At 35.5% G+C, this 21385-nt stretch overlaps 1 protein-coding gene across 1 annotated transcript in view; it reads right to left on the reverse strand.

Annotated features, from left to right (window-relative positions):
- The window catches only part of NAA25 (N-alpha-acetyltransferase 25, NatB auxiliary subunit), a 75507-nt gene that overhangs the window by 7010 nt on the left and 47112 nt on the right, over window positions 1-21385 (reverse strand). Inside the window, exons 14-23 of the mRNA XM_077159882.1 lie at window positions 16718-16898; window positions 15976-16075; window positions 11351-11502; window positions 10747-10872; window positions 8710-8953; window positions 8187-8310; window positions 7511-7576; window positions 6071-6168; window positions 4798-4908; window positions 564-710 (exon numbers count right to left, since the gene is read on the reverse strand). Coding sequence (XP_077015997.1) covers window positions 564-710; window positions 4798-4908; window positions 6071-6168; window positions 7511-7576; window positions 8187-8310; window positions 8710-8953; window positions 10747-10872; window positions 11351-11502; window positions 15976-16075; window positions 16718-16898 — 1349 coding nt within the window. The remainder of the gene's footprint in view (window positions 1-563; window positions 711-4797; window positions 4909-6070; window positions 6169-7510; window positions 7577-8186; window positions 8311-8709; window positions 8954-10746; window positions 10873-11350; window positions 11503-15975; window positions 16076-16717; window positions 16899-21385) is intronic.

A 21385-nucleotide genomic window follows, 5' to 3' on the forward strand; every position in this document is an offset into this window, starting at 1 on the left:
CAAAGGCTTTACAGGGATTTAGCAAAATTTTAAGAAAAGGGTCTAAAATAATATCAGGAGACATCTGATGCCTGGTACCTTTGATGGCATACTTGGTGGCATTATCTCTTTTGATGGGTTCCTCTAGCCTAATTACTATTGACACAATTATTTCAGGTGCCCAGCATCCTTCCTTTTTCAAGTGGTAACTCCTGGAAGGAAGCTAGCCTACCCAAAAGCAGGTAAGGTCTCACTCAAAAAGATTTTCTTTGGACCTTAAAAGTATACCGAGTTCCTTCTAGTGTACAAAACAGGAACAATACTAAACCTTCCCCTTACCAATTTATCATGATGGCTTCAGTTCTCATAGCAAAAGAACACTCCAAAAATGTATAAAAAGGAGAGAAAGAAAAATGAAGGAAGAAAAAAAATTCTACCACCACCATCAGTGACAACAAAAACTATGACTAAGGCACTCCCAACTATAAGTCCTATAAGAAGCAAATGATGAACTTGAAAATAACTGTGGGTGAGATAAAAAACATCTGAATATATATAATTACTGAGCGCCCACAATCTCTTACCGGTGAGAAAGACGTATCATCTAAAATAAATTCTTCAAGTTTAAGTGCAATTAGATGTGTTTCAAGCCCTTTAATATGATCAACAACATTGGAAATTAAAATCTGAAGCCCAGTAACATAGTCTTGGAAACTGGTAAAGACAGGTGGCTGAGAAAAGATTAAAAATAAAAGTTATAGATTATCAAACATACACCCTTTGCTTACATCACATAAACTAGACAAATTTATTGCTGGAGCTTTCCTTAATACTGTTAATAGTAAGAGGAATGAATATAGTTTTGAATATGAATATGAATTTTTCAAATCAAGGTAATGTTAATTGGCACCAAATAATTGTCAACATACAAACATTTAAAATGTTTCACCCCAGGAACTAGGGATACAACACCAATAGAAAATATCATAATTGGTCTTAATTGGTCATTACTCAATTTAGGACTGGGAACTTCCTGAACACTAAAGGCAATGAGAGGAACCAGAACTTTATTTCCCTCATTAAGTCTTTACAGATTTAAGAAAGAACAGAAACTGACAATTTGAAGTTCAAATAGAAAAACTAATGGCTACCCATACCAAACTCTGAAATTTGTTCTAAAACTAATGATTATGATATGCTTTGAAATTTATTGCTTTTTTGTATATGTATTATTTTTCACAAAAAAGATAAAAAAAGGAATTGTGTTTTGTAGGATGTGAGCTAGAAGACTGATTTCAAGAACTTTTTTGGTAATTTAAATATGTAAACTGTTCAGGAAGTGTTTTTGTTAAGGAAAAAGTGAGTACTTTTTCCCCTAGAGTAAAATAACTGGGGGATGCAAGGGTAGTTTTCAATGGTAGAATTCTTGCCTGCCATTTGGGAGACCCGGTTCAATTCCTGGTCCATGCACTTCCCAAAAAAACAAACAAACAAAATGCAACAAATGGAGCTGCAATAACAGGATACTTATATGGAAAAATAATGAAATGTGACCCTGTCATACAGCATACCAAAAAACCAAATAAATAAATAACTGATTGTTGCAGAATGAGAAACAGAAATGCATAGGACAAAATGGATAGATAACAGAAAGTTGTAGAAGTCTTGTTAGAAGTGAATTTTATTGGTTGCGGTTAATGTTGGCTAAGATTTTTAATAGTTTTCTTATCAGATGTATCTTCATACACAACAAGAATTTGGTTTTCACTCTGTTAAAATGACAAAAAACAAGCACAAAAAACTAATGGCTGACAACAGCCAAGATAATTCTGAAAAACAGTAGAGAAGGGGAATTTCACAACTTTATGAAGAAAAGTGTACATTAAGACCAGGTAACAGATGCGAGAGTAGTTCAGTGGTAGAATTCTTGCCTGCCATGTGGGAGACCTGGGTTCGATTCCTGGCCCATGCACTTCCCAAACAAACAAGGAAAACAAACAAATGAAACACCAAACAAACAAAAATTTAACAAGTGGTGCTGCAATAAGGGATTCTCACATGGAAAAAGAATGAAATGTGACCCCCACCATACAGCTTACAAAAGAAAAAGGTGGGGGGTGGTGGGAACAGGTAGGTGGTAGGACTTGATCAAGATGATGGAGTAAAAAGCTTCAAAGCTCCATCTCCCTACAGAAGCTTTGAATAACCAGGAAGAATTGGCAGAAACATCTTCCTCAAATTAGCAGAAAATAATGAAGTATTGAAAATAACAGAGAAAGAAAAAGACCTCTTAAAAACAATAAGATATCCTGACTCCCTGGCTGGTTTCTCCCCAATTCCCTCACCAGCTCAATAAGGAGCAAGACCACACTCCCAGTATGAATCCCTTATTCCGGTCCCAGAGGGAGTAGAGTAACCCCTGGGTACAAACTGGGAGCATGTATGTCTGGCCTAATCTGTCTGGTGGTAGCCTGAGGGTCTAGCTGTCCCAGAATTTGCCCTGTGTAGAGAAGGCAGTTCCCAAAGATGTCCTATAGAATACTGTATGAGAACAGTCAAGTGGCTGGCTGCCTGGGGCAAGGGATTGCTAGCTGTAAGACATATAGTACGGTGCCCCAGCCCATGAGGAAACTGTTTCCTAGGGAAGAAGGGACATTCATACCCAAGTAAATGGGAGAATTCCTACGACCACACCTGCATGCTCAAGACAAGACTCATACACAGAAAGGACCACGGAGGACCCTACATTTTGACCTGGAACTATTGTATAAATTCAGCATATGAATAAGCTCTCAAGGAGAGCACTCACACAGGTCAATCTGTAAAGGTTTTGTCTTTTCCCCTCTCTTTTTTTAGCTCCTGGCATTCAAGGGACAATTGTGTCACAACATTAGCTGGATACCAGCTTAAGGAACAGGGACCTCAAGGAATTACATTGCAGCAATAATAACACTTTAAAATGTCAATATCCATGTTTCAATACATGGTTACAAGGAAACAGGGAAGATGGCCGAGTCAAAGGTGAAGATTAAAGCATTAGAAACCATCAATGAGGAAGACCAGACTTGGCACATTCTAAACAAAGACTGTAAGAAAGTGGTTCTAAATATGCTCAGTGGGCTAAAGGAAAACATCAACAAAGAACTAAAGAAAATCAGGAAAATGACAGATTAAAACAAAGAGAAAATCCAAAGAGAGATGTTAGCCAATAATTCTATATCTGGCAAAGCTGTCTTTCAAAAATGAGGGAGGGGTGGTGCAACGGTGGCTCAGTGGTAGAATTCTCGCCTGCCATGCCGGAAACCCAGGTTCGTTTCCCGGTGTCTGCCCATGCAAAACAAACAAACAAACAAACAACAACAATAAAATAAACGAGGGAGGAATCAAGATATTCCAAGACAAAAACTGAGGTATTTCATCACCACTAGACCAACCGTATTAAAAAAAAAATCCTAAAGGGAATTCACAGGTTGAAAAGAAAGGGTACTAGACAACTGACAAAAATCCACATGAAAAATTAAAGATCTCTGGTAAAAATAATGATGTGGGTAAATTTGCATTTTTGATTTGTTACTATACTTTTTACTTCCTACAGGATCTAAAAGGCAAATGCATAAATTTCATGTGAAATCAGTGGTTTTGGACTCATAATATATAAAATTTAATCTGTGACAAGAACTATATAAAGATGAGGGGACAGAGATAAAAAACATAGTTTAAGATAATGAAATCAAGTTGATATCAAAGCAAACAAGATTGTTACAGATTCAGGATACTAAATTTAAGCCCCATGATAAACACAAGAAATACCAGAGAATATGCAAACTCATAGAGACAGAAAGAATAGGTTACCAGCAGTGGGGGAAAGGACAAAGAAGAGTTAATACGAAATGTGTGTAGGGTTTCTGTAAAATAGTATGTATGTAAGTATAGGAATGAATATAGGTACAAAAGCTCTATTTCACAGAATAATGTCAGCTAATAAATCGACAGAATTTTAAAAACCACCATTTTGGAACGATCAATACAATAAGTGATTCAGGTAAGTTAGACTAACAATGGATATTGGGCAGTTTTTCCTTGGAAAAAGAATATTCATATTTTCAAAGCATTATCTCATGGATTACTTACTAATTAGAGAGGGAAAAAGTCACCATTACAATGAATTAAATCTAACATCATCAAAAATGGGACATACCAATATTAGTGCCTGATGATGTCATTCACTAAAATGAACACAAAGTGTCTGTGTTTAACTTCAATCTAAAGAAACAATTTAGCCAAATCCAGATTGTGGGACATTTTACCAAAAATCAAGCTAGACTCTCAATAATAAAGACAAAAAGAAAGGTTGAAGAAGTGTTTTAGATTAAAGGAGGGTAAAGAAGTATGATAACTAAAAGCTGTGCTAGATCCTTGGTAGGATTCTATTATTTGAAAAAGGCTATAAAGGAATTGATTGGGCTACTGAGAAATTTGAATTTGGAGTTCAGTAGATCATACTATTGTATCAGACTCTGTACTTTCCTTTCAAATGGTTTAGCACACAAAAAGTATGAATGTATGTATGCATATGTGCACATATATAGAGAGAAAGCAAATATGGAAAACTGTTAACAAGTGGTGAATACAGGTAAAGATATTTATGGCTGTCATTATACTAGCCTTTCAATTTTTCTGTAAATGTGTAATTTCTTAAAAAAAAAGAGAAAAAAATAATTCATATAGGATCTTAAGGACTCTTATAACATGCAGGAAAATAGTGAAAAGAAAAAGCAGTATATGATCAGATTGTTATTTGTGTTTTTCTTTTATTACCATGATGATGCTGGTTTCTTTTTTCTTCTTTTTCTTTTTCTGTAAATTTAATTTGTATGGTCGCAGGACACTCTCACAGTAACTGGACACCCAAAGGACAATAGAAAAAGTCTGAAAGGGGCAAAATTGTAAATTCGTCAATGAGGACTGAACTAAAGATATCTACCATGAACAGTTAAAGGCAATGTATTAAACAAAGAAATTCTACCTGGTGGGTGTTCTATACAAATCTCCCCAATTTTTCCTTTGAATCCATCCTCCCCTATCCCATTTCTACAATCACCACACTGATCCAGGTCTTCATCACCTCTTACTCAGAACACTCCAAGAACCTAACTTTTTATCCTTTCTTCTGGCTCTTCCAACTCTAAATCCATCTACCACAACACCCCAGTTTCCTTTCACTGCTCTGAAAGAAGTGGGGCGTCAGTAATATAACCTTTTCACTGAGTGACAAGTCCAAAGATTTATAAGCATGGAATCCAAAGGCCCTTTACACACACATGCATCTCCCCCACCTAATTCTCCAGTTAGGTAATACTGTCTCAGCTGCAACCTTAGCTTACATAAATGTGGAGATACCGCCCCAGCTGATTAGGATATAGCTTGATTTGTGTTCAGTTAGCTATTTACTGGTTTTCTATACTACAGTGTAGGCATAAATATAAATGTAATTATTACTCATGCATTCATTAAATATTTCTTAGGCTTTACAGCATGCCACTCACTAGAAAAGAGTACCCTGCCTTTAGGTATCTTAAAAGATTAGGAGGGGTAAACAAACATGACAGGAAAGACGAAAAAAAAAGGCAAAACTTTGAATTCCGAGTGTTCGCTATCTACCTCTTCTTTTCCCTGGCTGAAAAAAAAAAACGAGTTTTGCTGCAACAGATTCTAGATTCTCCTTCATAATACACATTCTCAGTAATTAGTGAACAAGAATAACAAATGGAAGACGCTAGAAGACTCAAATTAACATACAGAGTTGTGTCAGAAAGAACAAAGAGAAAAAACAGGTATATTTGGAGTAAATCTTGGAAATGGGCAAAAGCACATTTCAAGAAGTTTGCCTAAAAGCTCTGAATAAAATCTTCACAGTATTTTTCAAAAGAGATGATTCAGAAACTATTTAAATTGCTTTTCAATTAACAAAAGGCAGAACCATTGGTTATATTACAGTTATAAGGTACCTATTAATTGTTCATTTGTGTAAAGTGAATCTTGCATACAATAAAGGAATACAGAGTTTTTCAGGAAGGGAACAAAAACATACCTCAACAAAGAAGACTAGATTTTCTAAAAGAACAGGATGTGTTTTCAAGTTACCATCTTTAACTTCTAAGAGGTCCCCTTTACATTTAATAAAGATATCTAAAAACAGAAAAATATTTTATGGTTTTAATTCAGCCGTTTTTCCAACACTATTTTTAAGAACATAATGTACACTCAAATAAGCAAAAATAAGCATGTAATCCAGAGAGCTTTTTCTTTCTACTTTCTACAATGAACTAAACACAAAAGGGTTATCTATTTTAAGCTCTTAAAAATTGTTACATTATTTCTGCTCTACTGCCTTCAAAAAAATAAAGAGTGGCATTATTAATTATATATTCTATGCTCTAGACTCCAGCTTTGCCTTTCTCAGATAGGACATATGCACAATAAAATTAAAACTCCAGGAAAGAATATGGAAGAACTCGTGCCATTATGGACTGAAAGACCAAACTACATTGCAAGAATGCATATTCCTCAGAGATACCATATTTTATACTCATAATCCTCATCATTTAAAAATTCTCAGACATTCTTTTTTTTTTTTTTACACGGGCAGGCACCGGGAATCAAACCCGGGTCCTCTGGCATGGCAGGCAAGCATTCTTGCCTGCTGATGAGCCACAGTGGCCCACCCTCTCAGACATTCTTAATTTGGGCAACAAAATAAAAGACCATTTGGATTTCTGAAAATAAAGATGCGTATAGACTTAAAATGCATTATATGTACCCTTTTACCAAATAATTCCACTTCCAAGAACTTAATCCTGAAGATTAAACACTTACATCCCAAGATGTTCATTTCAGCATTGTTATAAAGATAGAAAATAACTGAAGTACATAATATACTCAGTGGGGGAGTACATAAATAAATGTAGTACACTAATACAATACTATGAAATATTATGTAATCCTTAAAACAAATGAGGTATATATAACTGACATGGTATCGTGTCCAAGATAACATAAAAATAAAAATCTGAAAATAACGTATTACACCTATATATATGTTAATAAATATACACACATAAGATTATGTAGGTGGTATCTAGAAAGATAGATTCCAAAGTCCTATCAGTATTTATCTCTGAGAGAAAGGATTAGGAAAGGGGGAAAAAGCATACCTACTTGGTATACTGTTTTATAATAGGCATCTACTACTCTTGTAATAATAACTTTTAAAAGTTAAAAACAATTATTTTAAAACACCAAAAGTACGGGCAGGCCACGGTGGCTCAGCAGGCAGAGTTCTCGCCTGCCATGCCGAAAACCCGGGTTTGATTCCCAGTGCCTGACCATGCAAAAAAAAAAAAAAAAAACCCACACCATAAGTATGCATTATTACTTTCAAATCCTCCCACAAATTTCTATTAAAAATTGAGTTACTGCCAGACAATCAGATATAATGTAGTCAGGGAAGAAACACAGTAAAAGCACTTACCTTTTAACTGTTCTAGTAAAGATTTAAAACTATTCTCTATTCGCTCTTGGCTCTCCACTGTATCCTCTAAAATTTAAAAAACAAAAATGAAATATTTCAATTCATTTTTCAGAAGATAAAGAAGCAAGATCAGTACCTGCATACAACACATGGGCAAGGATTTATTTTCTCTTAAGATTTCTATTTAAATTCCATTATTGATAGAGACAGAGACAGACGAAGATGAAGGGGAGGAAAAGAAAAGAAAATCATCAATAACCTTTTTACCATATGTACTACCTAAAATTTTAGGAGCACTTCTATGTGTACACAATACTCTCAATCATAGGATCTGTGAACTTTATGATAAATAAAACATTATCTATGGGATATTTATAATTCTCACTGGGTTCAGTGCTTAGAAAAAGTTTCTTCTTCACAAAGTTTAGGTTTTCATTTTTAAGGAAAGCATTCCATCTAAAATTCAACAATATCTCAACAAATCAAGGATTTCTTCAACTGTTGGACCTAACAAGTGATTTCAAATACTGAAAGGACTTAAGTATTTCTCAGGTATTTCCAGAACAGTTTTCAATCTCCCCCCCCAATTTTTCTAAATGTAAGATTACAGATATTTTACTGCTTATCTAAATTTTCAATGACAAAATCCCAGCCAACATACTAATCCAACACTTACCTAAGCCATTGGTATCCAGCTCATAAATATCACTAACAAGATAAAAAGAGCAGGTCTGACATCGAGAACAGCCAGAATTAAAGAATCCAGCCATTCTGGTAGGTACAGGTCCAAGAAAAGGATACTGGGAAAGAAAGGAAAAAAGTGATGTCCTTTAAACCGTATAAAGTCAAAATACAAAATAAAAAACAAGGTATCCAATTGCTGGACAAAAACCTTCTCAATAAGGCACAAATCATTAATAATTAGCAAACTAATAGCTAACTCATTATGATGAAAACAGTAACAATGTATTAATTTGCCATCACAAAAAAATATTTTGGTTTTCTTCACTACCTAGTCTGGACTTTGAGGAAGGCTCTGCAATTCCTTCTGATTCTATAATATTCCTTATTTTCCTATTGATACTATAAACTAGGGCAATATAGTGTTCTTTACTACTCACTTACCCCATACTCTTATTTTTAAAAAGACGGTCATAAAAATAATTATTGTGGTTTTAATTATGAAAACTTAATAATACCTGAATTTCCCTCTCAATAAATCGCTTTCCTTTATCAAGGGCCACTTCCAGCTGGTGAAGGAGTAAACGAAGAATATCAATCCGGGAAGATACACCATTTTCAGTGGTCTTCTCCGAGTTCTTTGGCTCCACAGGGTGGTTAAGACTTGGAAGTCCACTAATCAGTCTCAACGTTAAGGAACGGATTCTTAACCACATGGTCTCCTCCTCCAAGGAAAGTTTCTTATGTTCTTCAGAAACATCCCTTAAATAGAAACATCCCAAACTGTCCATTTATTCAATCTGCTCGCTCCAAATTTTTGCAATGTTCACCTGGTTAATACCAGGCAAGACAGCTTTCATTTACTAGTTGAATGATCTTGAAAAACCTAAAAGTTCTGAATTCATAAAATTGCAATGATAACCTACCCACTGGTCATTTTCCCTTTAAATGAGACTTTTTCCCCTGATGATAAAAGAAACACATGATGCAAAAAATTCATATGACAGAAAAGCATATAAAAGGCAAAAATGCCTTGGTAATGAAACCCCCAGAACACTAACAAGCTTGGTACAGATCCTTTCAGACTCTTACAATACAGATGTACAAAAATTTAACTTAAAACATTTTATTCAACAATTTTTAAACAAATAAAATGGGTTCACAGTCTTCAAACAATTTTACAAACTGTATCTTTTTATGACAGGGTATACAGAAGAATTACAGCAGGTCTGGGGTTATCTTTAGAAGGACCTACTTACAAAATTGGCCCTTGGTTGATGTCTGGGGACATGGTACTCCAATTGTTCCCTAAATAATAAGAGTAACTCACTGGGCTTAGACTATATAAACCATGTGGCTTATGGTGAACACTTTGCTTGCTCTCTAGGGGACTGAATTTTGGTATATGTTAGGCAGAGTGTGCCTACATAACCAGTCAATAAATACCCTGAGAACTGAGTTGCTAATGGGCTTCTCTAGGCAGAAACATTGAACACATTAATGCATTTTTCACTGCTGGAGAATGAAGCACATTCAATGTGGACTTCACAGGTGGGAACAAACATCAGAAGCCTCTGTATGGAGTTCTCCAGACTCCATGTTCTTATTCTCCAGCTGATCTTGTCATGTTTCCTTTCGCTGTAGTAGATAAAACTTAGCTGTGAGTACAACTATATGCCAAGTTATATGAGTTCTTCTAAGTGAATCATTGAATGTGGTCTTAAAAACTCTCAAAATCACATAATCTTCAGCACTACCTCATATATAAATCTTTGTATGTTTGTGCATTTATTTCATTAGGTTTCTTTTTCCTAGAAGTGGAACTGCAACAATTAAATGGTAGGTGACAGTTTCCAATCTTGATATATATATATATATATAACCAAAATTCCCTATAGTAAAGTTATATGACATTTTACCCTCACATAAATATACAATAACAATTTTCCCTACAATCATGCCAAGTAGGCAAGACAGAATAAAGACCTTTTCTGTCTTTATTCGGCTAGTTAAAAAAAGGATCAAAATATTGCTACAGCACACATTTCTTTGAATTTCCTGTTAAGCCCTTTGACCAATTTGTTTTTTGGGGGGCTATCTTTTTAATATGGATCAAGAGTTCTCATATATATATATACATATATAAATATATGTATATATATATAATATTAAGGATATTTATGTGTATATCCCAGCAAAGGGGTAGGATTTATGTTTTTTCTTTGGCTTATCTATATTTTCTGACCCTTTCAACAAACGCTTATATAAAATAAAGATATTTAAAATATTAAATTCATCATGATTCTTTAAAAATAAACTGTTCTGGAGGGTGCAAGGGTAGTTCAGTGGTAGAATTCTAGCCTGCCATTGTGGAAGACCTGGGTTCAGTTCCCAGCCTATACACTTCCCAAACAAAGAAAACAACAAAAACAAACAAAAAATTCAACAAATAGTGTTGTAATAACGGGATTCTCACATGGAAAAAGAATGAAATGTGACCCCACCATACAGCATGCAAAACATAAATAAACTGTCTTGGGTTAAATTCCATTTACCTGTCTTTTGGATCCCAGCTGAAGAAAACATTTAAGTCTCTATTGTCTCGTAAGTCTTCCCATGGAATGTCATCTTCTTCTGGCCTAAGATTCATTGACTTTATACTTTCTGCTAAGCTGGTTGATCTGTGATATAGAAATTTATTTATGTACAATTTCAACAGTAAAAGATCCATGAAAACATATCAGCCAGGACTTCGTTTTATTAGAAAGCTAGGGAGAGTTGAGATTAGTCTCATAAACAGAAACAAGCACAGACAATGCTGGCATCTATACAGCAGCAGAAAGCTTACTAGCAATCAAATTAAAAAAGTATATCAATATTCACTCTTGAATTTCCACATCTGTAGGAGAGGGGGAACACTGAAAATTCAATATGGACCCATGGGTGATGGCCATGGCTTAACTGGAACTTGTCTGGAACCTGAGGTGGTGCTGGCAGTATCCTACCATTCCTAATAAACACCAGGTTCTTTCCCCCTTCTTCCCTATTCTCTCCCCTCTCTTTCCCCCTATCTTGCTAAAGACACCCATGGGCCCATGGACGGCTTTCAGTATCTGATATATCTGTTTAGTTTGTTTGTAGCTCTTATATAATACTCACACATTTGCTTCAAGTAGAAGGTCTAATAACATCCGTTCAATACGGACTTGTGCAAAATGAAGAGAATTATTCAGCCTGTTCCTAAAAGCGATAAACTCTGGGATCTTCTCAAATGCACCATATTTGTAAGCTTGAATAATATATTCTGAGGTCTGGGAAGGAAAGACATCACCTTGGTATAAATATTTTCAAAGGTCAGGTAATGTAAGCAAACCTTGCCAGCCCAAACAGAACAAAACAAAAAAATTCAACACTAAATTAAGTAAAAGATTATGAATCTAATTTTTAAAAGTCTTAGTCACAACATATAATATCAGCCCTCTAAAAACATTATTTTCCTTCCCTCTTAAGTCATGTATATTCCTTTAAGCGTCTTTTTTATTAATATTACTATAAATAATGCCCAGCTGCTGCTACAACCACACAGACCTTCTCTTGGCAGTTGTGTCTTTTAATTCAACTGGAAATTTTATTATGCTTTATCAATCAAAATTTGGTTAGTGCCATTCTGGAAGGGATATTACTCCATGTTTTTCTGCATCTAAGGTAATTTCTATTTTATACAAAAGTTCTCAAAGCACCAGTATAACATAACTACCACCCCACACCAACCCAAAGAAAAATCACTCTTCTTCAGAAAAAGACAGGCTGCGCCTTAGTTTTATTTCTGAATACTGAATCAAAACACCAGGCATATGTGCACTATACATGATGATAGAAGTAAGACATCAAACAAAAGACCTCTGAAAATTCATATAATAATCCATTCTGGGGACATAAAAACTTTAAGAACCACGTTTATTGTCCATCCAAACTACATATGACATCTGTTGAAGATTCCCATAAATAAGGAAGCAAAGGTAACAATGACCACATGTTTTAGTTTAATGCATAAATATAGATGAAATGTTGTAAAACAGACACAAGAATTCTAAAAAGAAATTCTGGCAAAATAAAAGAAAATCTCAGTGTAAAACATTTTATCGTTGTGAGTCTATGCCATCAGGATCAAAAGACAGAAGACCACCCTGTTGGCTCAACTATTAAGCTCAAAACTACTGTCTGTCCCAAACAAGGACACTTTCTAGAAAAGCCAATCTGTTTGCACAGCCTCAGTCAGTCAGCTCTGCCCCCATTTCCATATGTCTGAATAATTTGCCCAGTAGGAAAATAGGCCAATAGTCAACAACATACCCTCTGATATACAGCCTCGCAGGGTTCATTTCAGGCCGCGGGATTGCGCCACGGGCGCTAATTCAACTGCATTCGATGCGGCTTTTAAACCCCCATGGGACACCTCGGCGAGCTGTTTGCCTGCAGTATCTGGAGAAATTAAAGACGGACGGACACAAGAAAATTAAAAAGATTACTTGTGATCCTGCAGGTTTAAAGAAGGACTATCTGAAAAGGCTTGAGTGTACCTTCTCGCTTGACTAAAGGACAGTGATACACCTCATCAAGCAGAGGCCAGGATACTTTAAACACACATCCTATGGCCCTTTGCTTGTAAAACCTAGCAAGACTTGCCATAGTTCTTGCAATAGGAACCTACAGTTTCAGAAAACTAGCTGAGGAACAAATGACTTAGAAATTAATCAAAATGAAATAATGACTTTGGTGGTCCCAATCAATTTATAAATTACAACTCTAAAATATGCTAGGATTCGGTGAGAGAGCCAAGCCTCGTGAAGTATAGAGACAGTTTTAATTTCTGAGTGGTTCGTAGAATACCACTTTATCAAAAAGCAAAGCTTTCAAAAGAGAAAAAGGGGCAAAAAGGAGGAAATATAGTCCTTTAACAAACTAAAAAGGTAACTTCAATTCTCTTATTTGTCTTCAGATAGTCCTCCTTTAATGCTGCAGTAAAGCACTACCACAGAGAAAGACAGGGGCCTGAGAAACAACCAATAAACAAAGGCTGTGAAAGTTGTAGCTATTTAAAGAAACAACCCCCTAAAGGAACTGCAGGCAAAACTAGAAGCCATAGGCACTTTAAACACTTTTGGATATCAGAGTATGTTGTCAGTACCTATTTCTACTCATTTATGCACCAGTGAGGTAATTTAGATCCCATATGGACTCCTGAAATGAACCCTGGTCAATGTAAAAATTAGGAAAATTCATGGATAGCAAATCTCTTAATGAGCTTTGCGAATTGCTAAATTAGAAAATTTTAAGTGGAATTTTTTTTAAGTCTAAATATATAAACGAATATGGAGCTATGGAAATCTAGCTCTGATTATCTTACTGTAAAAAATCTATTCCAAAGTAAGATACCAGACAATGATTTATCCAGAAAGAAAATCCCTGTGAAAACCTTCCTAATATAACTTCCAATCCCACAGCACAGAGCCGCACAAAGAAGAACACTGCATTTTTCCATGTAAGGACCAAAGGTGTTCTTTCAAAGACCTAGTTAGGAATTGAAATATATCAGTCAACCAAAGAGAAAACATCCAGAGAGCCCAAAAACTACCAAGAATAAAACATGCAGAACATAGAGAACTGGCTTTCGAGAGAGCTATTTCTAACACCACGAGCAGCAGGTTTAAACAATACAACATTAAAAAATGATTTTCTTATCTTACTCTTGATTCCTTTAGGAAACAATATATAACAGTCTCTGTTTACCTATTGAGGAACTTAAGCTAGGTAGTGAGAGAGTTCATGGTTCATTTTTCTTGATGTATCGTAGTTCACTTTTGCTCCCAGGACTCCCTGCCCCCCACCCCCACCTCCAACAAGATTATCTACTTTAATATGATCCATCTTCTTAGTAGTAATAAAATGAATTTCAAACTAAAAGTCCTAGCCACAGATCAATGAAATGCTATAATTTTATCAGGTTCAGCCTCACATATATACAGATGAATTAGCTATCCTTGCCACACAACCACAGCAAAACATCAATCAAAGATAAAGAAAGTCATTGAGAACAACATGTCCTCTCACATTGCTCCTGGATGTCCTTTCCCTGTTACATTACTTTTTTCTTTGGTTGAATCAACTCTTCAGACACGATATTTGTGGGAAAAAAAAACATTAAAGTCTAATTTTTATTAGTATAAAATAATGTGCCTTTATTGACAAAAATCTTTATGAACAGTATTCTTCTAGAACTGCTGGATGACATAAAATTAAAACAGTCAAAAGGTTGAATTATTCTTCCTCCCTCCTCTTCCCACACCTCAAAGCTATTTGAAGAACAAAACTTTGAAAAGGATTCTTCAATAAATCAAATGTTTCTTTAAACTCTCTCATACCAAATATAAAAATGAGAGCCAGGATGAGATTTGAGGAGCACTCTTCTTTTGGACTTCTTTTTTTTAAGTTAGTGAAACTTCTTGAAAATAAGGCAGGTCAAGCATAGAGGCCTGAGCAAACAAAAAACTCACAGATTTATAACCAAACTGCCCCCACATATTAGGAGATTTTAGAAACCCAATGTCCTAGAGATGTCCTTCTGATACCTACGCCAGGTCACCACCTACTGAACAGAGTGCCTCCATGCTGATATCTACTTCCCCCTCTCCCTGATCAGAAGTTCTGGCAGAAAATTAGGTTTCAACAGAGATACCAATTGGCAAGGAAAGGGGGAGGCCTAAAAGCCAACTAAACATGCACAGCTTACCACTTAAGCACTAGAGCCAGCTTCCCACCTCCTCAGTAGCCATTTGCTACCCCAGTCCTCTATGCCATTCCCTAAAACTTGCTACAAGTATCATGAGCTGAAACCAGTAAGCCCATATACTATTGTTCAAAACCACCTGTGCTCTGCCTTCTACTGAACACTACTCTAATGAATTAGATTAGCCATAGGTATCTTGAATTACAAAGGGCTTTTTTTTTTTAATCCTCATGATTAGCTGCCAAGCAGAACCCCAGAAACCTGCTCATTGCCAAGTTCCTCAGAAGCTGGTAGAACATGGGAAAAGAGAGCTATGGGCAAGGTCCACATTCCAGAAATCAGTCTTAGAAGTATATGATATCAAAGCAGACAGAGTGACGATCCTAGAGACCTTTCTTTTCTCAACATATATTCTCAGGTAGCTGGTATCTATACTTGTAAACTGAAGCAGAGACCAAAAACCTCTGCTTAACTGAAAATGGCACCCAAACCTGCTTGCAGTGAAAAATATGGTGCAAATCCCAACCTTTCATGGTGGCACACAGAAGCTCTATCTTATCTATTGCTACTTTAAAAACATACTATTTATTATCTAAGTATCTTGAAATGTCTTTCAATTGGTCAATTTAATAATACTAAGAAAATGGAAGTGCATTCAATGTTGGCCAAGAGCACAGTGGTTATAAACTTCAGAAACAAATAAAAGTAACACAGAGCAGCTGCTATGGCACAATCTCATGTGGCACCCCAAGGCTATAAACTTAGGAGCTCTTTATTATGCCCTTAGAAAGAGTCTCTTAAAGATCAAAGGATAGATCTAAGAGGCTTCCTACTGTGTAAATAAAAACAGCCTTGGACAATAAGCCATGGCCTAAGGGCACTTGCACATACAGCATGGTGTACTTCAACATGTACATTTGTGAAGTGAGGTAAGATGCTCTTTGAATCATGTACATTCAGCAGGCAAGAACATATTTTTAAAAAACAAATAACTCACATCTTTCTGGTTGGAGTGGAAAAACCTGAGTGCGAAGTTACAGGATTGGGATGCAGCAGCATACTGACCTAGGGATTCAGCATATCGGGTCAAAAGATAACTAGGTGAGAAGGAAAGAAAGGGGAAAAAAAATTTACATTTATCCATATCTAATATCAAACACTATACTTAAAATGACTATGACAAAGAAATAGTTAGGTAAAGGGAAAAATAAAAACATCTAGCCATAGAAATCATCAGAGTCACTTTTTTTTGTTTTTAAATAAGCAGAGTTAATTCTGTTTTGCAGGAGGCCTAAAGTACTATGCCATGCTCTCTTTTATTCTGATGATTAATGAAACATAACTTGTCAAAGAACATACTGTCTTCCTAAAACAGAACCACTGAGGATGGAAACAATGCCCTTAATTCACAAAGAAGAGTCAAAATAAAAATTCAAAGGTTATCTCAAAGGTCAACAAATGTGTCAACCCTGACTGCAAGACAGAAGTAAGGATTTCAAATTAGTGTGCTAAGAATAAGGGCTCAAAGCCCTTGCAAATTTTGCAACTGTAAACACTGACACAAATGCTAGGGATATAAATCTCTTTCTGCTTGGCAATGGGTCATAATAGTAATTGCTAAATCTAAAATGACTGAGGCCAGGAAGAACTTTACTGCTAAAATCTAACAGTCAGGATTCCATGTATGAGAACCCTGCACTGGTGTAACTGGTTCATTATTCAGAGTGTATACTACCAACCCAATGGTGTCATGCTGTATGTGCTTAGCATCAAGGCTGGAGTAAAGATCCACCACTGGTTCAAATGCACCCAGCATACAGTAGATTCGAACAAGCAGCAATTTGAATTGAGCATTAGAAGGGCTGTGGGTTAATCCCTCTTCCAACAAAGTCAGGGCCTGCCACACAGCAGTCTCGTCACCTATAATCAAAATATAATAGCATTACATACAGATCTTGACAGCAACAGAGGTTTCTCAAAAACAAAAACAAAATGCACAGCTATGTAATGATACGTGAGCCACTGACTGACTGTATACTTCTGATGGATTGCACTGTGTGTGACTATATCTCAATAAACTTGCATTTAAAAAACTAAAATTAAAGATAAAATGGACATTAGGGGGGAAAAAGTAAGCAGGGAAACAAAATAAAGATTTTTGGAAGTGAGCCAGTCACAATTAACCAAATTGTTATGAGACTTAAAAGAATTTTTTTTAACAAACCAGCTGCTTAAATATGTTAAATAAGGATATGAAATACATTCCTTAATAGCTGAATCATGTCCCTGGTCTACAATGACCAGATTTTTAGAGAATGAACACAGGACACAGCTAAACATCAAAAAGCCCCCAAAATAATGTGAATATAATAGACTTTTATTTGATATCATATAGTATCTTGGATTCCTTATTTTCTACATTAAATACTATTATTAAAACAACAATAGAACTTGTTATCAAAGGGAACAGCAATTAGTAGAAGGAATGATTAAATAAAATTTATGCATGATATCACATACTGCCTCTTTGTGTCTATGCATATGTACAGATACACATATATATAGGGAGACATAAAAAAATTTTAAATAATATGTTAGGAAAAACATAACAATGTTGTTTAATATATTTTTCTCTTAGAATAGTTTCAGATTTACAGAAAAATTATAAAATTGTGCAGAGATTTATAATGTAACCAAGAAAAAAAAAGCTTACTGACACTATCACCTCCCCTAACTATTCAAAGTATGAGCTTAGACGGCTGAGAACAAATTTTAGATTTGCTCCTATAATGGAAACAGAGACTTCTCCTAAATATACCATCATTCAAAAGTTAACTCAGTTCTTACACATGTGCTCTACAAAAGTGATACAAAGTTGCCCAGGTCTTATGGCGATTAAGTTATGGAATCTTGCAGATTCTGGGAGATGGACTTTGAAGGAGAGCTAGAGTCCACCAATCTTCCCACTGCAGAATTCTTTTCCATAAGGCCCCAGACAGATGCTCTCCCTAAGCATCATTTTTCTTCCACATGTAATAATCAATAGGATATCAAATAAGACATTCAGAAAAAAAAAAAAAGCTCACTAATAAATTAAAATACTTTTTTTTTTTTTTTGCCCATCAAATTTCACATGGTTATATGTATCAACCATCATTAAAATTAAGTTACTTGTCCTTTAGGACTCTATAAAGAAAATGTGAAACATACCTGAAGATTTATATACAAAAATTCTCGTTGCACTATCTGATAATGAGGGAATAATTAAGTAAATGACAGTAACATCTATACACAGAAACATCAATAGGATTGGGTAGAAGGAATGACCAACAATTATAGGAATAGATAATTATAGGAAGTCTGATGAAAGAATAACCAGTATCAAGAAAAAGAACTTCTTAAAGAGAATCTCTTTAAAAATAGAAACAAAATTTTAAAGTAAATAATAAAGAACAGTTTAATTTAAATTTCATTCAGAACTACTAAACCAAACATTATGAAAATATATCTATTTTGTTTCATTTTATTTTGTGAAATTTAAGATATAATTACAACTCTATGCAAACTCTTCACCAAATCAAGTGTTGATGAGATCTTCTGGGTCTTACTGTTTTCTAACTAAATTTTGTGACAGAACAAAATAACATCCTTCACTTTCCATGTGCAACAAAATCATAAAGAAATGCCCTTTTTGCAAAAATATTTGAGAGCATTACCAATTTTCCAAAGGGTTTTTCTTGATCCTTTTTTACATTCACATCAATCTCTTTCCACATCCTCACCAAATTTATACAAATTGTGATTTCTTCCAGATTTACCTTTAACACTGCCTCGGCATATGACTGGGGCACTTCTTCAACATCACTTTCATTGACAAAGAAGCGCTGAATCTTTGCAAAATATGTAAATCTCATCCTGCAGATAATTTCCAGTGTGTTTATACTGTGTGATTCTGTTCAATTTACCTCACTTCTTTCTTTGCCCTACATTTCCCTCATCTGTAAAGTTGTCACAGTAACTGTATTGCTTAGGAGCTTTAAAATAGTTAATTGATAGAAAGCACTTTTAAGTGCCTGATAATCAATACAGGTTAGTTATCATTATTAACATATGGTCAGAAATCTTGCTTAAAAAGCAAGAGATTAACAAAGTTATGTGCCTATGAGAGAGAACGGATGCTAGGGATGAGTCGGGAAGGATGTTTGCATAGGGATTAAACTACTAAGTAGTCTGTTCCTTACTGGTTTGTTTTCAGATGGCATTTTTTGTTTGCTTGTTTGGTTTTTTGTTTTAAATTTCCTTTCTCTTGTCATGCCTTTGGGTAATCATTATTGTCTTATTGATAGAAGTTTTGGTAGCATCTTTCTTTTCTTTTTTTATGAAAAAATAGCACGCAAAAAAGCAATAAATTTCAAAGCACAGCACAACAGTTAGTTGTAGATAAGATTACAGAGTTTGAAATCGGTTACAATTCCACAATTTTTAGGTTTTTACTTCTAGCTGCTCTAAGAAACTGGGGACTAAAAGAAATATCAGTATGATTCAGCAATCATACTCATTTGTTAAAACCTACCTTTTCTAAAAAAGTATTTGCAAAGTCCCCTCAGGGGAATGGTGAGAAAGGGGGAAAATTCAACTTCCTCAAGTGGAGAATTCTTGATATTCTCACAAGCAGTGGGGACAACCAAAGCAATAGGCTGAGCCCCCAATCTTGGGGTTTGTTCATATGAAACTTAACCCTGTAAAGGATAGGCTAAGCCTACTTAAAATTAGGCCTAAGAGTCACCCCCAGAGAACCTCTTTTGTTGCTCAGATGTGGCCCCCCCCTCTCTCAGCCAATGCAACAAGCAAACTCACTGCCCTTCCCCTCTCTATGTGGGACATGACTCCCAGGGATGTGGACCTTCCTGGCAATGTGGGACAGAAATCCTAGAATGAGCTGAGACTCAGCATCAAGGGATTGAGAAAACCTTCTTGACCAAAAGGGGAAAGAGAAAAATGAGACAAAATAAAATATCAATGGCTGAGAGATTCCGAACAGAGTCAAGAGGTTATCCTGGAGGTTATTCTTACGCATTAAATAGATATCACCTTTTTAGTTAAGGCATAACAGAGAGGTTGGAGGGAACTGCCTGAAAATGTAGAGCTGTGTTCCAGTAGCCATGTTTCTTGAAGATGACTGTATAATGACATAGCTTTCACAATGTGACTGTGTGATGATGAAAACCTTGTGCCTGATGGTTCTTTCATCTACTTTATGGACAGATGAGTAAAACATATGCATTAAAAATAAATAAATAATAGGGGGAATAAATGTCAAAACAAATTTAGTAGATTGAAATGCTAATGATCAATGAATGGGAGGGGTAAGGGGTACGGTATGTATGAATTTTTTTTCTGTTTTCATTTTCTGAATTGAAGCAAATGTTCTAAGAAATGATCATGATGATGAATATACAACTATGTGATTAGAAAAAGAATGTTCATACTGTATGCTGATTGGTTTTATTAATTAAAAAAAAAAAACTACCTTCTCTATATAACTTCACCATCACCTTGGATCTTTTTCCCACTCTTTAGGGGTATTTGGGCTATGCCCATTCTAACTTTTTCATGTTGAAAAGGGCTGTCAATAACATGGGATAGGGAATGCACTAGTTGATGTTCTGGAGAGGTTGGCCCCTCCGCATTTCAGAACTTATCTGGTACAGGGACCCATTTGGAGGTTGTATGTTTCTGGAATGTTATCTTAGGGCATGGAACCTTTATAGAATCTTATACAATGCCCTAGTTGTTCTTTAGGATTGGTTTTGGTTGGGGTTTGCAAGTTATGATAGGTAGCAATGTTTAACTGAAGTTAGCCTCAGAGTGACCTCCAGCGTAACCTCTTGATTCTATTGAATTCTCTTAGCCACTGATACCTTATTTATTACACATATTCCACCCTTTTTTTTTAATTAAAAAAAAATTAACTAACACAACATTCCACCCTTTTATTCAGGATGTTATTGTTGATCTCATGATCCCAGGGCCAGGCTCATTCCTGGGAGTCATCTCCCACACCATCTCCCACACCACTTCCTGAATGTCATGTCCCACATGGGAGGAGGACAATGATTTCACTTGCAGAGTTGGACTTAGAGAGAGAGAGGCCACACTGAGAAACAAAAGTCCTCTAGAAGTAACCCTTGGGCATTTCTATAGGTAGGATAAGCTTCTCTGCTAAATGTATAAGCTTCACAACAGCAAGCCTCAAGATCAAGGTCTTGGCCTACTGATTTGGCCATCCCTAATGTCTGACACAGTATCAGAGTTTCCCTGCTGATAAATTTTAATAGTTCCATATATTTCTCCCATCTCTCAAGGGACTCTGCCAATAGTTTTTGATTATCTGCTTAACATACTCT

This window comes from Tamandua tetradactyla, chromosome 5 (assembly GCF_023851605.1).
Source record: "Tamandua tetradactyla isolate mTamTet1 chromosome 5, mTamTet1.pri, whole genome shotgun sequence".
Taxonomy (NCBI): Eukaryota; Metazoa; Chordata; class Mammalia; order Pilosa; family Myrmecophagidae; genus Tamandua; species Tamandua tetradactyla.